This window comes from Gallinula chloropus (genome assembly GCF_964237585.1).
Source record: "Gallinula chloropus genome assembly, chromosome: 5".
NCBI classification, from domain to species: Eukaryota; Metazoa; Chordata; class Aves; order Gruiformes; family Rallidae; genus Gallinula; species Gallinula chloropus.
In genome coordinates, this window is record NC_140090.1 from 82076796 (window position 1) to 82095685 (window position 18890).

Here is an 18890-nt window from a genome sequence, read left to right on the forward strand (position 1 = left end):
GAAAAGTTGATGCACAGTTATTTATGCAACCTAAAACAAAAAAGAACACTGATCTGATGTCCTGTCCTGTGTATATTTTAATAATACGGTTGCATATATATTATTTCTTTCTCTCTTGGTGGGACTGTTGGTTCAGTAAGTAACACCCTGTAGTGGTTTCACCCTGGCTGAGGGCCAAGATCCACGCAGCTGCCTGCTCCTTAAAGGAAAAGAGCAGGTTAAAGGGAAGAGAGGGGGGGAATGTGAGAAGTAAGGGAAGGGAAAAGGAAGGAAAAATGGGTGTCTGAAGCAAGAAATGGTTGGATTTGGTCATGACGTAAATGGTATGGAATAAGGGGTGGATAATGTCCTGGTTTTGGTCAGGATGGAGTTAATTTCATTTGTAACAGCGGATGAATGCTGTGTTTGAGAGTAAGATGGGAGTAGTGCTGATAACACCCTGATGTTTCTAGTTGCTGTCAGACAGTCAAGGACTTTCTCAGCTCTTCATGAGAAAGGAGGGGCGAAGCCGGGACAGGTGACCGAGCTGACCAAAGAGAGTATTCCACGCCAATTACGTCCTGCCCAGGATATCGGGGGGCTGATGGGAGGAAGGCCTGGGCCGGGACGCGCGGTTCTTGGGGGACGGTCAGGTTCTGGGACGGCTCTGGGTGGCACGGCCTGAGTTGTGTGGTTTGGTGAGAAACTGCATGGTGTATCAACAGCTTCATATATTTTTGCTTTGAAGTCCTGTTAGCATTGTTACATTGTATCTTTCTGTTATCTTAGTAAACTATCCTTATCCCAACCCACGGGCCTCTTAATTTCTTGGTTTTGGGGTTATTTGCCCCTTCCTCTTACTATTTCCCTTCCCTTACTTCCCCCCCCCCCCCCCCCCCCCCTTCCCTTTAACCTGCTCTTTTCCTTTAAGGAGCAGGCAGCTGCGTGGATCTTGGCCCTCAGCCGGGGTGAAACCACGACACACCCTTACATGTAATTTGTCAGTTGATCGCAGCCTTCCATGTCATGCGGCTACAGGACTCTTTCTGGAGCATTCCCTTCCTCCAGCAAATTCTCTACCCTGGAAGTACACTGGGCACACTCAGAAACTTGCTTAAATCAGTCACATGCTTGGTTTATTGTCAAGTGATCTAGAAAAGTCTGTTCTTTGTCCACGCTCCTTCAAGAACAGGCTGTCCTGCCACAAACCGAAGCCCTTAGTGACATAACAAAGTGCCCATTTTTGATCCATCTTTTAGTAAACACAGATTCATGCCTAAAGCTCCATCTCTCAGAAGTAAGATTTTTAGAAGAGAAAAGCAATTAAAACACAGAATTAAGACCCAATATTGCATGTAATTAACACAGAATATTATGGGGTGTTCAAGGCCAGGTCGGACGGGGCCTTGAACAGCCTGGTCTAGTGAGAGGTGTCCCTGCCCATGGTAGGGGGGTTGGAACTTGATGGTCCCTTCTAGCACAAAGCATTCTATGATTCTATGACTCCGAAAACACCACTTAAAACTGAGCTTGGGTAAGAACATTCAGGAGTGGCACATAGTGAAAATTAAATTACAGCCCAACTTACAGCCCACTACAGCACAACAGTAAGATTCAGATGAATTCAGAGAGGAAAATCACAACATTCCTTTTTCCAGTATCACAATATAAAACTTAGATCCCCAATGAAATTGCTAGAGGCCTTGCCACAGAACTCAGCAGAACTGTCACTTCACCTGTACTGCAGTGTTCCATACATGTTGCCACTAAATTTTATGTCCAACATCTACAGCTGCACAAAGCAGCCAAAATCGTGCACAGTAACTTCTAATCACACATACGTACGTTACCTTTAGCTTCATTTTCACTGTCAAGGACTATTTGAAATGAATCAGGAGCTAGTGCAAGACCTGCATTTACCAGAAGTAACTTCTTTTTCCTCACATCACCATTCTGCTTTCCCCTTTTAGCCTACATAAAGAAAAGAACTAATGGTTATAAGGTTATGTTTTTATTCTATTCCTATTTAAATATCTTTTTTTTACTAAACATAATATAACGCAGATCACAGAACTTGGTACTATAAAAAAATACCTACAGGAATTGTGTATCTTCATATATCTTACACATCATTCCAGTATTATTATTGCAAGTGACTGTTGAACTGTGGTTAATCCTAACATGAGTAAATCAAATGTAATTGAATTCAAAGGACTGTCCATGCTCCTCCTGAATCTTGACAGTTATAACCTGTCCTTAAGTTACTTTCTTGGATTCACTATTTGTTTAGAAACAAACAGTAACACATCTGTTGTGCAATAACTAGGAATTACTACAAAATATATACAATTCCTAGTCAACTCAGAATTAGCCAAAGTCCAGGGGGTGCTAAGTACTTCTTTAAAAGTAACATTTAAACAGAGTAAATGTGCATGGAAAGAACATTAAAACTAGACAAAAAAATTCTTCACTTTTCTTTCTCTTTAACAATAGACATATCAATTCACTGACAGCTTTCCAGCATTGATTTTAGGTTCAGTGAACACATCTTTATTTCTGTGAATATCTCAAAATGGTGTGTATCTGAAATTTCTTTTAGACAACTAACACTCAGTTGCCAAGATAATTTCTGTTTAGGTGCTGAGTTACCACAACAAAGTCAGACGCAGTAACTCTTGCAAAGACTACAATGTGACTTGCTATTATTTAGCATCATTTGTAAGCGTGACATAATACTGATTTATCTCAAAGCCAGCTAGGATGTTTAGCTATTTGTCTACTGCTCCTCTCTAACACAGTCTTCGGTGCAATGAAATCCTAATTTTTAACAATTATGAATAGCCTGCTTTTATGCTAATGAATAACTTCCTCCCCCCGCCCTGCCCCACAAATACATTTTGAACATAACTGGAAAAAGTCCTCTATGGCAATCTTCAGCGTGCAAAGCAGCATGACCACCACAGAGAGAACTCAGGCAGTTTTTAAGGGCAACCAGGCAATGCCAATTTGGTGCAAGCAGGCTGATGCTGGCTCTACTAATACGCAGGTCTACTAAACTGCTGGCTTTCCTCTGCCAGAATTTAATAAACCTGTTTCAGCTACTGACCTTAGTCTTCATGATTACCTGTTCAATCATCATTACTGCCTGATCCTCTAGACGCTCAGGTGACTTATACAGCATAGTGAACAAACGAAGACGGTTAAAAGTCAGTCTTAGATGTTCTTGATACTGCCCACTGCTGTCTAAATGCATAGCCTTTTGTAAATGTTCCAGAGCAGCCTCTATTCTATCTGCATCTTCTTCAATACGAGCTACTTCCATATGAACTTGGCAACGCAACAAAATCAACATGCTAAAAAATATGAATTTAAATGCAAACTGTTAACATCAGGCAAACTAAAATACTTAGATCTAAAAATTACCCAAAAATGAAATTGAGTAGTTAAAAGTGACTCCCAGTTTGAGATCAGGTAATCCCATTTTAACTTACTGGTCTTTTCTATTATCACTGTCATGCCTTTTTAATGAAATGGCTTAGAAAATGTAACTGTCATGCCTTTTTAATGAAATGGCTTAGAAAATGTAACTACCTTTTACTTCCATTGTCCCTTCCTAAGAAAACACAGCCATGAGAAGCAACATATCTTGTAGGCTAAGTGATCTCTGTGTATCAGCAGAAGCCTTCTTCAGTACCACTGTGGTGGTCTGGCCCTGGCTGGAGGCCAGATGCCCACCAAAGTCCACATACTAAAACATTTACTTATTCCACTCAAATTAACAGAAAAGGTGAAGCTATTTAGGTGCTTAACTACCGTGTAACAGCAGAGTACATCTAAAAAAATTTACATTTTCTTAATACATTAGGTTTTTCAATTAAAAAATATCACCAAAGATACAAAAATAGCATCTTGCAAGGTGTCTCAACATGTAATACAGAAGCCATGCTTGGGGTTTTTTTAAGTAGTTTTTTTATTACATGTTTTTAACTAACAGAAGTGATGTCAATACCAGAGTCTAAACCACATTCTAACACATCTACCCACATTTACTGTTGGTTTGGAATTTTCTTGCATAATTTTGACTAGCTATAGTATTTTACAGATTCTAACAAATTTCAGTATTTGCTACAGACCATGAAAAAGTGAGAGACTTTGCCTGAAAGGAACCTGTATTTAAATGAAGAAAGACATGTGCACAATACACTGACATTAATGTATTTACAACCAGTGGAAAATTTTCAAAGACACTTAACATCACAGAACTTCATCATTTAAATTACTTTGACACTCGGCCATGAGACCTTTCAAATTAATAAAAGAAGAACACAGCAGAGAAAGTTACCTGTCAATCCCCTCAAGGACATCAGCAACTGCTATCAACGGCTTTCGCACGTGTTGAAGCAGATTGCGCTGTAGTAGTGGCAAGCACAAATTCCACTGGGTTGTACAAACAACCTGAATCACATCGGGGTCTTCTAGGCGAACTGCATGCTTTAAGGTTAATTCGAGTTTTTTTATCAACTCCAGCTGAACCTACACAAATCAAAAATTCATCAGCATGTATTGCACTTTATGAATACAGCTTCTCCTATGTTCCTCCAAATTTCAATCTTAGGGCTATTTCTAATAGAGAACAGCCTCTCAGCCAGCAGACTTTGGAAAATTTTTTAGTAACTTCAAGAATTTATTTAATAAAAATGTTTTTTAAAAACAGACATTCATGATTTTAGGTACTCTGTGCAGCTACTGGATACTTCAGGCAGAGGTGCATCAGCTATTCCCCTTTCTTATGATAAAGTTATAATTGTGAAATGTTTGTGAATTCAGGAGCTTTTTATATACATATACACACAAGATTAACTACAGAGTGTAGGGGGGGAAGAAAAGAGCATTATGAATAGGATGTATCACACTATAAATTTAACTTGGTTCCTATTAAATCTAAAAGCAAACCCTTATCTACGGTGACTAATTACAAAGCGAGGTGATTAAAAAAAAAATCAAGCAAAAAAACCCTTTCCAACTGCAGTGTGGTAAGACTATTTAGAAATAACCTAAATATCCTATTTTTTCTTCATGCAGTGTTAGTACATCGTTCCTCATATGAGAAATTAATGATTTTTTTTTCATAAGGTGAATGGAATTTCTGAACAACAAAACGAGAACACTCATAGGTAGAAGTTTATGCACTAAACGCTATCAATTTCCAGGAAGCATATTCATATTTCCCATTTTAGGAATTTTAGTTGCGTCCAATAGCTCTTCTAAATTGCTCATTGTAGTCATCCGTCTAATCCTGTTGATAATATTTACAATTTAGGCTTCTACTTTTGATGATTTGAATTATAGCTGAGTCAAATGACTGTGGAAATTTAAGAAAAACCTCCCCAGTGTGACAATTTATCAACAATAATCTACATTTCTCTGACATAAGAATTTACATGAGATTGCCCACAACATGCAATAACAGTTGTGTTGGGCTCAATGATCCTTACTTCCAACTTGAGATAATTCTATGAAAACACCTCCCATAAAGGTAAAATAAGAAAACAAGAGTGCATTGTCCTTGCATGTCTCAACACTACCACCTTTACTCTCAGAAAGTAATATATTATGAACCTTTACACTTTACAGTCAGACAGAAGACTTAAGAAAGGAATACACAATTGTTACTTATGTTTTCCTGTTTTCTTCTTGGCAGCCAAATCAGCAAGAATAAAAAGTTTACAAGAATTCCTGATTAGCATCACGTAATTAAGATACACAAGTCCAATGCCATTTTCCATGTTTAACAAATTAAAAGTTTTACACTTCTCTCCAAGTTTATGTTAAACAACATACCTCCACAACTCCTTTGGTGTAAGTCGTAAGTTTAGCGCCAATTTTTTTCATTTCATATTCATATTCCAGGCATTCTACTTCAATAAGTTTCCCTTGCTCCTATGAAGTATTAATACACAAGATGCTAATTTTAGTAATTAAAAAAGAAAACAATGAAGATTAAACCCATGCAACTAGATTTGAGGGGGAGGATCACCTCCTTTGGTCTGCTGGCAACATTCCTTTTGATGCCCCCCCAGGATCCCACTGACCTTCTTGACCCTCAGGGCACGCTGCTGGCTCCTGGCCAACATGTCACCCACCAGGACCCCCAGGTCCTTCTCCGCAGAGCTCCTCTCCAGCAGCTCACCCCCAGCCTGTACCGATAGAGGCTGTTCTTCCTTCCCAGGTACAAGACTCTACACTTGCTCTCCAGCCTGTCCAGGTCTCGCTGAATGGCAGCGCAGTGTTCCTGCATGCCAACCACTCCTCCCAACTTTGTGTCATCAGCGTTCATACATCATCATCACTATTACTGTTGTTACTATGTATTATCTTTTTAATTAGCAAACTGTTTTTATCTCAACCCATGAATTTTCTCACTTCTACCCTTTCAATTCTCCTCCCATCCCACTGGGGAGGTAGTGAGTGAGAGAGCAGTTGTGTGGTGCTTCGTTGCTGGCGGGGGTTCAACAAAGACAACAGGGAAGGAACAGGAAAAAAGTGTATCTCAGAGGTGACTGGAGGTAAGATTGGAAAAGGCATACACGAATACCAGTTATTAGGGAGATCATGCAAAAATTTCATCTAAGAATAGCCCTGCAGTGATAATAAAAATACTACAGGGGAGTAAAAATTATTAAATGTTAGTAAATATGAAATAATAGTTTGACTGAAAATTAAACATTCCTACTAAAGGAAAGTGGGAAATGTATAGAACAGACGCTACCAGAAAAGATCCAAAGGAAAAGATTAGTGAGAGGAGTTTGTGGCACAGTGTCTCAGTATTTGTCGTTCCCGTGAGAGGACTATACTGCTTAAGTCCTACTTCCCAGAAGAGGTAACAACTTTGTGGATTTGGTGAGCGTTATTGAACTCCTCCTGTCATCAGTCCCCTAATCATGCTCCAGAAAAACGCTCTGTTTTCTCCTTATCAAAATTACAAATCATGTGGTGTTCTGCAAAGCTGCACTCAGACTAAAGTGAATATATGTAACACTAACTGCCTTTAGAGTTTACATCCTGGGGACCAATTGCCATCTGAGTGGGTAAACTGGTTCAATTTTTGAAACCTGCAGGCAGCATTTAACTTCCAATCAACCTGTTCCAGAAAGAACATTTAAAAAACACCGGCCCAAGTTTACAGTTAACATTTACCAATTACCCTATTCTACTTCTATCCTACTCTTCTGTCCTTACAACTTCTCTCTAGTTTAGCAATAGATCACTTATCCAACTCATTATGCATGTTAATGAACATATAAAAATTACAGAGATGGACAGACAATCCCAGAACCATCAGCATTATTTTTAAAGTATAATCAGGATAGGAGGGGGGTGTTTAAAAAAAGCAAACAACTGCACTTAATATTAGTACTTACAGTAATCCCAGCTTTCTTCAAATCAAGTATACAGTCATATGCAAGCTTGATGCAGTTTACTTTGACAGAAAAACGAGCTAATTCCAGAATCAAAGGAATCCTTCAAAAATAGAAAAACATCACTTCAGAGAATCTGCTATTACTCTTTTATGGAGTTAGAAAAAAAACCTATATGAAAGTAACTTTGTGCAATATATCTGAAAACCTTGAAGTTATCAGAATATTGGAGGACATGATTATTTAACAAGGAGAAAGGAAAAAGATTACAGTTGGCTACACAAAAAATACAAAAGTTCATCTGTTTATGGAAAATAATTGTGTATATATATATTTTAGATAGATAGATAGATAGATAGATAGATAGATAGATAGATAGATAGATGCTGTCTTCCATCAAACTGTTCCTGAAGAACACAGAAAATACCCAATTAAATGTATGCAGCATAAAGATAGTGAAACAGCAAACAGACTGAGGTAATCCTGTAAATACAATGCAGTCAACTGACACACAAAAAAGTCAAGTCCATTGGTCATTTATTTAGAAGCTGAGAACACAGAACACAAACAGTAGGAGACTGTTCCGAATGTCTGGACCTCTGTAAATAACTGAATGAGCATAGTGTACTGCTCGAGACAGGAGAAATAATGAAATATCTGGATATCAACAAAGAAGATTGACCTTAACAAGTACAAATGTAGTATTACTTCCACATGTAACAGCTGTGATGTAACTACTGGACAGAGTTCAGTTTAGGCTGCATTTCAAAATTATGCTGAAGTACTGGAAAGGGTCCCCCAGAAAGCTGAAAATTAACTAAAGTCTGAAAAATACTTGCCAACTCTAAGACCTTTTAGTAATCCCATTTTATCAACAAAAAATGGTTATAGAAAGATTTAATCACATTATGCAAACAGCTATATGGAAGAAGATATTTAACCTATGGTTCTTTAACAAAACTTAATAGGATCTTCGGCTTTTTTTAAGATGACCTCAGCATTAACACAACACAAACTCTGAGTCACTCTCCAAGGTCAACAAAAATTTTGACAGCACGACCAGCTTCCACATCAACTTTCATGAGGCTATGACAAGAAAAACTCACTTCACACTAAGTAGAGCTGCTGGAAGTACATTGTATTGTTTCAAAAGTACATAGACAGAATTCAGATTTTCGGTGGCATCACTTGGAAATTCATTTCTGTCCCACTGCCTGCAATATATTAGGAAATTATAATCATTTTTCACAAGAAATATTACTGCATGAAAAATTGGAAATAACTCTCCTAACTTCAGAATGGGTGGCTCTTAGTGTGGTATACCAAAGGGATACCTGGATTTTGAAATATCAAAGACAAAAAAGCCAAACAAGCCAACAAAACCTACTTCAGTATGTCAATTACGTTATTCAGAGATGGACAGATATGAAACACAAGGCACATTCCAGCATAAGAATTAGTATTTCCAAGGGTAAACATTATCCCAGAAGCAAAGAAGTCTGGTGTACAGAACTCCTTTCCTATAATGTCAACATAAATTAATCCACTTTTCAGATGGGGAACTGTTGAGACATTGACAAAAAATGAAATGAGATTTCGTTATGAGGTCTAATTTTCAAACTTCTTGTATGCCTTTAAAAATATTATGCTGCCTATCCCTGCGATTAATGGGTTGTATTTAGGCATGATTTCCCCACTGTGTCTTTACTCTCTTACACACAACTTGTGTACCAATCTGCAATCTGGGGAATACAGGCATGTCTTTCAATCTTTTAAATTCTTTCATCTGATAGTAACTGTACAACACAGTATTCCCTACATTCCCAAAGAACTCTCTCACTTTATATCTGAGGCTCTTCTCTAGACAGGCCTGACAGTTACTACCCAATCTGTCGTTACAGTATTCCATATGAGAAACATACCTTTACAGTAGATTTTTCTACTGGCATATGGGATGCCACAACCTGACCCTAGCTCTGTAATATCAAACATCAATGTACAAGTGGAAGGATATCTTTTAATACTTACAATTTTAACATCTGCATTTTATAAATAACTGAAAAATGGATGGAGTTTTGCATTTCCTTCTCTATCTGGGCAATATCCATTAGCTGGTGATATACCTACAAAACAATTTAATTATTGACTAAATAAGCAAATAAAGGACAGTCACTCAACCAGGCTAGAATAAAGCAGATATGTTAATGTAGGCTTTTCATGGGCTTTAATGGTTGTGAGGCTACTATGACAATGTATGTTGCTCTGCACAGACACCACAAAGAACTGTACCACTCTTCACATAGTGAGGATGTGTTAGCATAGTATTAGCAGAAATCTAAACACGTGGACTTGTTGAACAAGGCCAAGCCAATCAGCAAAAGTCACACCACCTCTGTTAATCACATTTAGGAGGAAAAAAAACCTGCTAGCAGACACTTTAGCCCACTAGAGAAGATGGTGGCATCTGGCCTCCAGCCAGGCTCAAACCACCCCACTCTAAATATACATAAGTTATTTTGTAGGCATGCTTCATTAATAACATTCATTTAGAAGGTTGAACATTGGTTCTCTAAATTCAAATGTTAGAGAACATACACTCTTGAAATGCAGTGATTGGCAGTAGACAGAAAAAGGCAATACAGCGTAGCAGAATGAAAGAATACATGACTGTATTCCAAGTTTTATCTGCCTATTGCTGCTTTTGCCACATTTGTCTTCACCTCCTTATTTCCCAAATAAAATGTACGCAAGAAGTGTGAATCAGCTCTGATTCCTAGAGCTACTCACAGGGTTCAAGTTGGGTCACAAGGATCTATCAGTGTGAGAATAGTCAACAAATGCTAAATATACTCAATGGCATACGGCAGGTTAAGCGCACTCACTACACTTTCTGTGTTAATAGTAATTAATCCCAAACAGAATTTTTAGGGCTAGCAACATTTATCCTAATGATATTACGTTGTATTAAAATAACACAGAGCCGCAGGGAGCTCTTTAGCTTATAGTACCAAAAAATACAAATTGCAAAAATGTCTCCGTATCTACTGTATCATTTGGTAGCTCCCAAAAATCAAATGAAGGGAACAATATATTTAACAATTATAACTATGATCTCATGAAACATAGAGAAAGCTTCTGTCTGACTGGGAATTAAAAATATTTTACAACATTACCATTAGAGAAAATATTTGAGAGTATTTATCTGGAACATTTTCCTTAATAAAGACTGCTGCAGTAGATGAAAACTCTTTTGCTTCTTTCAGTTTTGAAGTATCAAGGAAGCATTCTAGTAGATTTCTGCAGATGAAATAAATATTTGTCTTAAACATTTATTAACACTTTGTGAAATAATTCTTAAGTGTATTTTTAAAAGAGACTCTTTATATTTAAGATACCACTCCTAAATGGTGTGATTACAAATGATTAGTGATACAAAGCATGGACTCAACATGAAATAGATCCTCTAACTTACACATCTTCATTTCTTCCAGAGATAGACAGCTATTAGCATACATTTAGTGCAGACCACAAAGATAATCCTGGAAAAGGAGATTTTTGTGAAAACGCTTCTCAACGGGCCACCTGTCATTAGAACTATTGAATTTAAAGCTGTATGACAAAAAAATAATTCTGTGAGATGTATTCTAAGATTCTCTCTTAATTACTGGAAAGGCTAGAAACCATCTAGCAAACGGAAACTATTCATGTTGGGAACTGCAGCATATCTACTGGATTTTCAATACTTTATCTGACTTAACTCAAAGAGCCTGGGATTCCATGAACAAAATGAATAAAAATATTCAACATGAAGTACAGAGAAAAATAAATGCCATGATTCATTTCACGATACAAACACAGTGTGTGCACTTGCTAGTTCTCATCAATACCACAGCAAGGGTATGTCTGGTGTAAAAACCCCACATGCATGGTATTCTAGATAACCTTTCACATACTTGTTGGAAAGTCTTCTTACTTCTTTTACCATTTCCCTCCAGTTTCAGCTTATGAAGAAAATGCTGCACAGCAATAAACCATCAGTCACAGACCAAAGAAACAGAAAAGTTTACACAGAGAATTGAGAAAACCGTGGTAGAAGTGTAACGGGAACTGGAAGCAGTCTGTAGAACAGCAGAGCAAAACATCTCTGAGATTACAGGGACACTCTTCATTTTGCAGATAAAACTGTTTCTCTCAGTAGAGATATCCAAGGTTTATACTCTGGCTTTACTCAGGAAATGTGAGAATGGTAATGCTAATACATTGATACACAATTTATTAACAGATTACTATCAAGTAATTGGCAATAATGCAAATGTGTAAAATAGCACCAGTAGTGCACTGGGTTGACTGTGGGGGTTTTTTTCAGACTTTCACTCTAATCTTGCTTAAGAAAAAAACCCACTCAGTTCAGTTCTAAAAGTTAAATTACAAATTTGGTGGCATTCTATGACAGGGTTACAGCACTGGTAGATAAAGGAAGTCTTCAGTGAAATATCAATTGCTAAAATTCTTCCTAGAATTATTTAATTTGGTGTAAACTACACTATACACGCTTCTGAGCAGTAAATTACACTATACACACTTCTAAACAGTATGTATGCAGAAAACCCTATAATTTCCTACATTAATTGTGAAATTGGTTGACAGATTTCAGTTATGACAGACAGAAATGTGGAAGGCATTTTTATCCAACCCTAGATTAATAAACTTTTCCCTAAAAGTAATTAGACTTTTAATTAATTTCTTTTTGCATAGTATTTAAAGATAGTCTGTGATTTCATCTTGATGGTGATGGAAGGTTTAACTCTCAGAGGACAGAAGACATCTGTTTATCTATAAGGTTATGTTTGTTTTCCTGAAGAAAACAGTTCTTAAAGAAAACCGGAGTTTGTCTTTCTCCTTAGTTACAAAGACTGCACATCAGGAATGACTCAAGCACTACATCCAAAATGTCTGTGGTGCTTCAGATCAGACCTAGGGCCTAACTGCCTTTGCCACTAAAATTTTAACCTGAAATTAAAATGAAGCACCTTTTATGTTAAGTGTACGTTTATGTATCTTTAAAAGTTACAAATTAAGCTTTCCACAATAAATTTAACTACAATGTTACAAAGGAAATACACATTTTGAAAGACTGCCTCGGGTGGATGCCACAGGTACCAGAGGAGTACAGAATGCACATATGAAAAAATACAACTGAGCTTACATCATGAGTTCTGCTCTCCATTCCTTGTCTTGCTCTTCAGTTTGGTTTAACGCTGTAACAATCTGAGAAAGGCTGGGAATAAGACAACCACGGAATCCAGGCTTAAGATATGGCCTCACAAGTTGCCAATAAAGAACCGAGGCATTATATATCAAAAAATAGTATCTGAAAAACAGAATTCAATAATTTAGTATTTCATAGACTTAGATAAACATAAAACACAAGAAGAACACAGTAACTCTTGCAACTCTATCCTGCAATTAGGCACTTAAAATAAGCTAACATGAGCATAAATATAAACCATGAAGAACGCTCAGAGATATCTACCAGTCTGAGCAGGCTGATTCATCACATCTGTTAAGACTATTCAGTATTCTTATAATGCTGCAGCACGCACAGCAGCTACAGAAGCGTTGTAACAAAATAGAATGAAAATCCCCGAAAGCAAAGAAAAACCCTAACGCACCACAACTACAAGATACCTAGTGAACATCCGAGACAACTACGAAAACCTGACTATAACATTTCCTGATATTTAAAGAGTTAATCCCATCAGTACGACCTACCTTCGATCATGGATGGCAAAATCTATTGCCTTCATAAAAAATGCCACGAACTTTTCAAATTCTTCCTAGAACAGAACAAAAAAACAAATGTTAATGCAATTTGAATATTGCTTTTATAAATCAGTACATTATTTCCCTTTTTCAGTATGTTCACATCTCATAATCTTTGCTTTCAGACCAATGTCAAGTAAAACATGCTGCTGCCATAAGCTGCTGACAGAAACAGAGTAACTAAAAACTGGTAGCATTGCCCATGTTTTCCTGATTTCAAATTTTAAGACTGTATTTTCAGTTTCTTTAATTTCTGCCAAGCTTTAATTATTAGGACAAGCCAAAAAGTGTTGCTCCTTCACTTTTTCCTGGACAGGAGCATTTCAGAGGAAGACCTGAAGTCCTGGTGGACAACAACCTGACCAAGAACCAGCAGCACACCCTTGCCGCAAAGGCAGCTGACGGTGTCCTGGGCTGCCCCAGGAGGAGCAATGCCAGCAGGTCAAAGGAGATGATCCTGCCCATCTACTCAGCACTGGTGAGGCCACACCTGGAGTACCGTGCCCAGTTCTGGGCTCCCCAGTACAAGAGAGACCTGGACACTGACTGTGGACAGAGTCTAACACGATGGGGGAGGATGAAGGGGCTGGAGCATCTCTCATATGAGGAAAGGCTGTTTAGCCTGGAGAAGAAGGTTCGTGGGGGGAACCGCATCAGTATGTACAAATACCTGAAGGAAGGCTGTAAAGAAGACAGACGAAATCATAAAAAGGGATTTTTGAAAGCCTAAGAAAAAGATGCAGTGGAAATGGCAAAGTGGAGGTGGGACTAGGTGGGCAGGAAGGGGATGACACCAGAATATTCTCTACAGTGAGACAGAATAAAAAAGGGAAAAAAAAAAGTAAGGGTTTAGATAAAGACAGTTTAATAGGACAGAAAGATGATGGCAACAACCACAAATGATGAACAGCACAATTTCTCACCACCCAAAGTCAATGCCCAGCAAGGCTCCATGCTGCCCCGCCTCCAGGCCAACCAAAGTTATATAGAGCATGACACCATATGGTATAGAATACCCTTCTGGCCACATTGTGTCAGCTGTCCCAGCTGTGTTCTCTGACAGCTTCTTGGTGCCCCCCACCCTCTCATTGGCAGGGCAGTATGAGAAGCTGAAAAGTCTCTGACTGCGTGGCAAGAACATCAATGTGTTACCAGCATCATTCTCATCCAAAATCCAACACACAACACTATACCTGCTGCTAGGAAGAAAATTAACTTTATTGCTGCCTAAACTAGGACAGTCACTAAAGTAGAAATTAAGGTATGTGCAATATTAGTCTAATTTGTCTGTTTACCTGTTTATCTGTTTGTATCTTTTCCTTTGATTTTTCCCTCAGTCCTGAATACCCATGTGTTTTAAATGACTGAAAGCAACACATAAAATCCTAGGAAGAAATGCTCTTAAAAAACTAGCTTAATATAATTCAACCTTCATAGCTTCTCACCAAATTATCTGTAGAGAGTGGAGTGTGTAGCTGGCCTTGGCACAAATATGCTCTGCCAAGAAACTGGTTCACAGGAAATCTTCCTTTAAAATACATCTGTAGACAGTCACTGCTCATTTCCAGATATCCCAGCTAAGAACAAAAAAAAAAATTAATATTTAAAAAGCACAACAAGTAATTAAGTAAGAATTGTCAGAATTTAAAATGCATTCCTACTCAAACTGTAACTGCATATCAGTACATCTACAGTATTCCATAAAGCTGAATATCAGGTCTGGTCCAAACCCATTAAGATGTATTAAAATTTAAGGCTAAATTTTTATCATTACAAACATATAGGTCCTTTACTTAACAAAGCTCCTGAGTCACTCAGTCCCCTTACAGTATACAAAAACGTTCCGTTTTTTTAATAGCCATTAACAGAATTCTTAACATAAAGGCAAAATTCTTAGATTCTTTTTTTACAGATGAAAAACAAGATTCTATGTGGATGTCAGTGCTGCATCTAATTTTTCAGACAGCAGATTTTGAATGGCTTACAGCTTGGAAAAAAAAAGATATATATTAGAAACTGCTTAAAATTCAATCACTTGTGCCCAAGGATTGGAAATGTAAAAATACTTGAAAATTAAGAAAAATCTACCCCATTTTACGGAGGTTAGCTCAATCAGCAACAATCTTTCAAAATTAGAATGTCACCTTTTCTTCTTTTGCCCAGGAAGGACTGTTCACAAATGCATTTTCTTCAGTCATCATCAAATTGCAAATGTTAGTTTTCCATAACAAGAGAAAAAAGGCATGGTAAACTCTTTTATATTACTATGGCATACTTTGGGTATTTTGGTCTAATTACAAACTTCACAAAACAAGTGTTTGCTGCTTGATTATAAAGAAGGCATAAAATAGAGGCCTAGTTTGACCTGAAAATGTATGGTTAAACAATTGCTCCCCGAAGACATAAGAATGTACTATTTTTTACAGAAACTTCTGGGAATATTTTAAAGTAGTAGCTTTAACAACTGTAAGTACAGTCTGTCATATAGAAGTTTTTATTCAATACACTGGCTGAATTACAAACCTGAAATGCTTGTTCAGCACATAAGACATATAAGTCGGTGCTGAAGTTATCTGATGAGTCAAGCGCAGATTTTCCTTGACTGACTGACTTGATCAACTCATAAACCTTCTCCAAAGCCTGAACATCTGAAATTAAAAAAGGAATACAGAATGCAAGAGGTAATTAATGCTTCAAGGTGGACCGACAGACACAATCACATTATTTCAAATCAACTACAGGGCATCTTGTTTCTCCTTTACAGAAATAAACTACATTTCAGGACAATAATGTCAAATAAGTGTTTAAAGTCACACACAGTTGTAAGATGAAAGCAGTAACAAGTCCTGCAGTTGAAAATCACTACTGTTAGCACACAAGAGAGCAAACTCCTCTGGAGGCCTGCCTCACAGTCCCCTGAATTTGAGGGCTCTCTTTCCGCTGACACAGGAATCGGGGATTCGATCCTTAAAACTGCTGCATGAAGGAAACTTGACAGGAGGAAAACCCGGCTGGGGACACTCAGCAGTCACTTCGGGGCTAAGCAGCACACCTGCGGCACTGGAGAAGGAATACGTTTTCTATGTATTTAGAAGCAGATTAAGTACTTTCCGCGTTTGAAGCGCCGTTTTCACTTCAGTTATTTTCAAAGACGGGCAGAACTTGTCGCCCGCCTGACACCCTCTTTCTTACCTCGGCGTCTGCCCGCCGCCAAGAGCCGCTCCCTGACGGCCAGCTCCATGCCGCCCACCGCCGCGGGCGTCACAGACGCAACTTCACCCCGAAAGACGCGGGGCAGCGCTTCGGCGCGAAAACGGAGCGTTGGGGAGGCGTTTTCGGACGGGACCCCCCCCCTTAACAACCTTCCCCCGTCAACCGAAAGAACCGGCTGCGAAGGGCGTCGGCGCGGAGACGGCGGTCTGCGGCCCCGACCCCCCACCTCCCCTTCCGCCACAGCCCAGGGCTGCCCGTTACCGCTCCGTGCGCTCCTGCCGCCGCGCGTTCCCTAGCAGCGCTCCCGCAACGCGCAGGCCTGCCCGCCGCCCCGCCCCGGGGCCGCCATGCAGAGGCTGTGCAGGAGCAGGCGGCGGAGACCCGGCAGCGGGCCTGGCTCCGAGCTGCGCGGGACAGGCCGGGCAGCGGGCGGTGGAGGAGCGCAAGGGAGTTGGGCGGCCGGCGCTTACTGTCTGCTGAAGGGCGGCAACGGCGCATTCCTCCGCGAAGGGCTGCTGCTTCTAGCGGTGCTCGTGCTGCGGCATACGCCATGGCACGGATCTCTTACTGCACACTCCCATTAGTAAGCACACACTTATAAAATTGCTTCTCAGACAGCCACTGCTTAACAAAGGCAACGGTTGATAGCCTCCCCCAGATAAAAGCATTGCTAAGAAATGCTGTCAACAGTCATTTTCATCCTTGTCTCACAGAATCACCAAATAGTAGGGGCTGGAAAGGACCTCCAGAGCCCATCGAGTCCAACTCTCTGCCAAAGCAGGGTCCTGAGGACAGGCCGCACAGGTTGGTGCCCAGACAGGACTGGAATGAGACTCCACACACGCCTGGGCAGCCCGTTCCAGTCTCAAGGGCTTCCAATATGAAACCACCTCAATTTAAGCACACACCACCAGTGACTGAAGCTTTGGGTTCAAGCAGAACAAAGTGCCAAAGGACATTTTGGTTGTATCTGCTAATGCAGAAAGGATCCATAGGATAGGGTATGGATATTTTACTGTGTGTCATGAGGCACAATTTCATGATTAAAAAGAAAGAAAAATTAAGAGAACAACAGTCCAGAAGACAGGTAACAGTCAAAAAAACCCTGGAAACTCACTGACCACAGTGACATCAAGACAGACCAAATGAAGCATTTAGGTCTTCATGATTTCTCCCCCCAACCATTGAGTTGTGGCAGCATCTATGAGGTGAAAGACTGCAGTCATGAAGACGGTATAAATGTTTACGTATATGCCATGGTTTTACCCAGTCAGCAGCTACAACCACACAACCATTTGCTTACTCGAACCCCCCCCACACACAGTGGGATGGGGAGAGAACCAAAAAGAAAAAACAAACTACAAAACCACAACAAAAACCACTTGTGTGTTAAGATAAAGGCAATTTAATAGGACAGAACAGGAAGACAACAATAATAACAGCAATATTAATAATAACAGAATATACAAAACAAGTGATGCACAGCTCGCCAAACCAGCTCTTGAGCCGAACTGCTTCCTGGCCCACCTCCCTTTACATCCTTTTGGCCAGTTTGGCTGACCTGTCCTGGCTGTGTCCCCTCCCAGCTTCCCCTGTGCCCCCCACCTTCTCGTTAGCAGAGCAGGATGAGATGCTGAAACATCTTTGACTGCTTGGCAACCACTAAAACCAGCAGTGTGTTACTAACATTGCTCTCATCTTAATCCCAAACACAACACTGCACCAGCTACTAGAAAGAAACATAATTATCTCACCCCAAACCAGAACAATATATAAATTCAACTTTCAAAGTTTTCTGACTTTTCTTAAATTGTAATCCAATCCCAACTTGTCTGGAAGTTAAGAAATAGGTATTCATCCTCCTGCTTGTTACCAAACAAGTTATGGCCTCCTGACAAGGTATAGATAAAAACAAAAGTATCCCTGGTTTGCTTTTTGCCTAACTGCTGATAGCTTTTGCTAAAGGGTCTTGATGTACCCTTTATCGGTACTATAGTCACCTCTATTTCTACAGATTAGTCATAGTAACCAACATAATTAAAGATTTAAAAATGGAATGCGTCCTGTAAATGGTCAAAAGAAAGTGCATCAGGGAAGTTACTTCACACTCCAGCTGCCCTTTATAGGAATTCTTTCGCCCAGAGATGGGCTTCTGGATGACGCATCGGATTCCCATCCTCCTACAGAAAAGGTGAGTACAATGAGAATGAGGTATCATACAGAACTAATGCTCTTTAATGAGAGTAGTAAAGACCTGAAACTGGTTAGCTCCATATGCACTAGCTTTTTAATTGTAATTACTTTCTGAGTCTTTTGTGCTCTGATTTGCAGATTCAAACATCTCATTTCACACACACATCTGTTCTTCCCAAAGGGCTTTTCTGTAGCAAGTTTCTGAACATATAACAGAGAACAAAAATGGTCTTCTGTAACATGCTATCATCTCTTGATCCTTTT

General features: G+C 39.3%; 1 protein-coding gene across 1 annotated transcript in view; it reads right to left on the reverse strand.

Moving 5' to 3' along the window:
- Window positions 1-16985, reverse strand: part of CFAP46 (cilia and flagella associated protein 46) — a gene marked incomplete at both ends in the record, with an annotated part of 62698 nt that extends 45713 nt beyond the window's left edge. The window contains 12 exons of the mRNA XM_084264654.1: window positions 1830-1950; window positions 3104-3332; window positions 4322-4512; window positions 5821-5919; window positions 7401-7500; window positions 10563-10694; window positions 12604-12768; window positions 13170-13234; window positions 14666-14797; window positions 15744-15868; window positions 16413-16520; window positions 16583-16985. Coding sequence (XP_084120780.1) covers window positions 1830-1950; window positions 3104-3332; window positions 4322-4512; window positions 5821-5919; window positions 7401-7500; window positions 10563-10694; window positions 12604-12768; window positions 13170-13234; window positions 14666-14797; window positions 15744-15868; window positions 16413-16520; window positions 16583-16985 — 1870 coding nt within the window. The remainder of the gene's footprint in view (window positions 1-1829; window positions 1951-3103; window positions 3333-4321; window positions 4513-5820; window positions 5920-7400; window positions 7501-10562; window positions 10695-12603; window positions 12769-13169; window positions 13235-14665; window positions 14798-15743; window positions 15869-16412; window positions 16521-16582) is intronic.
- Window positions 16986-18890: the final 1905 nt, after the last annotated feature.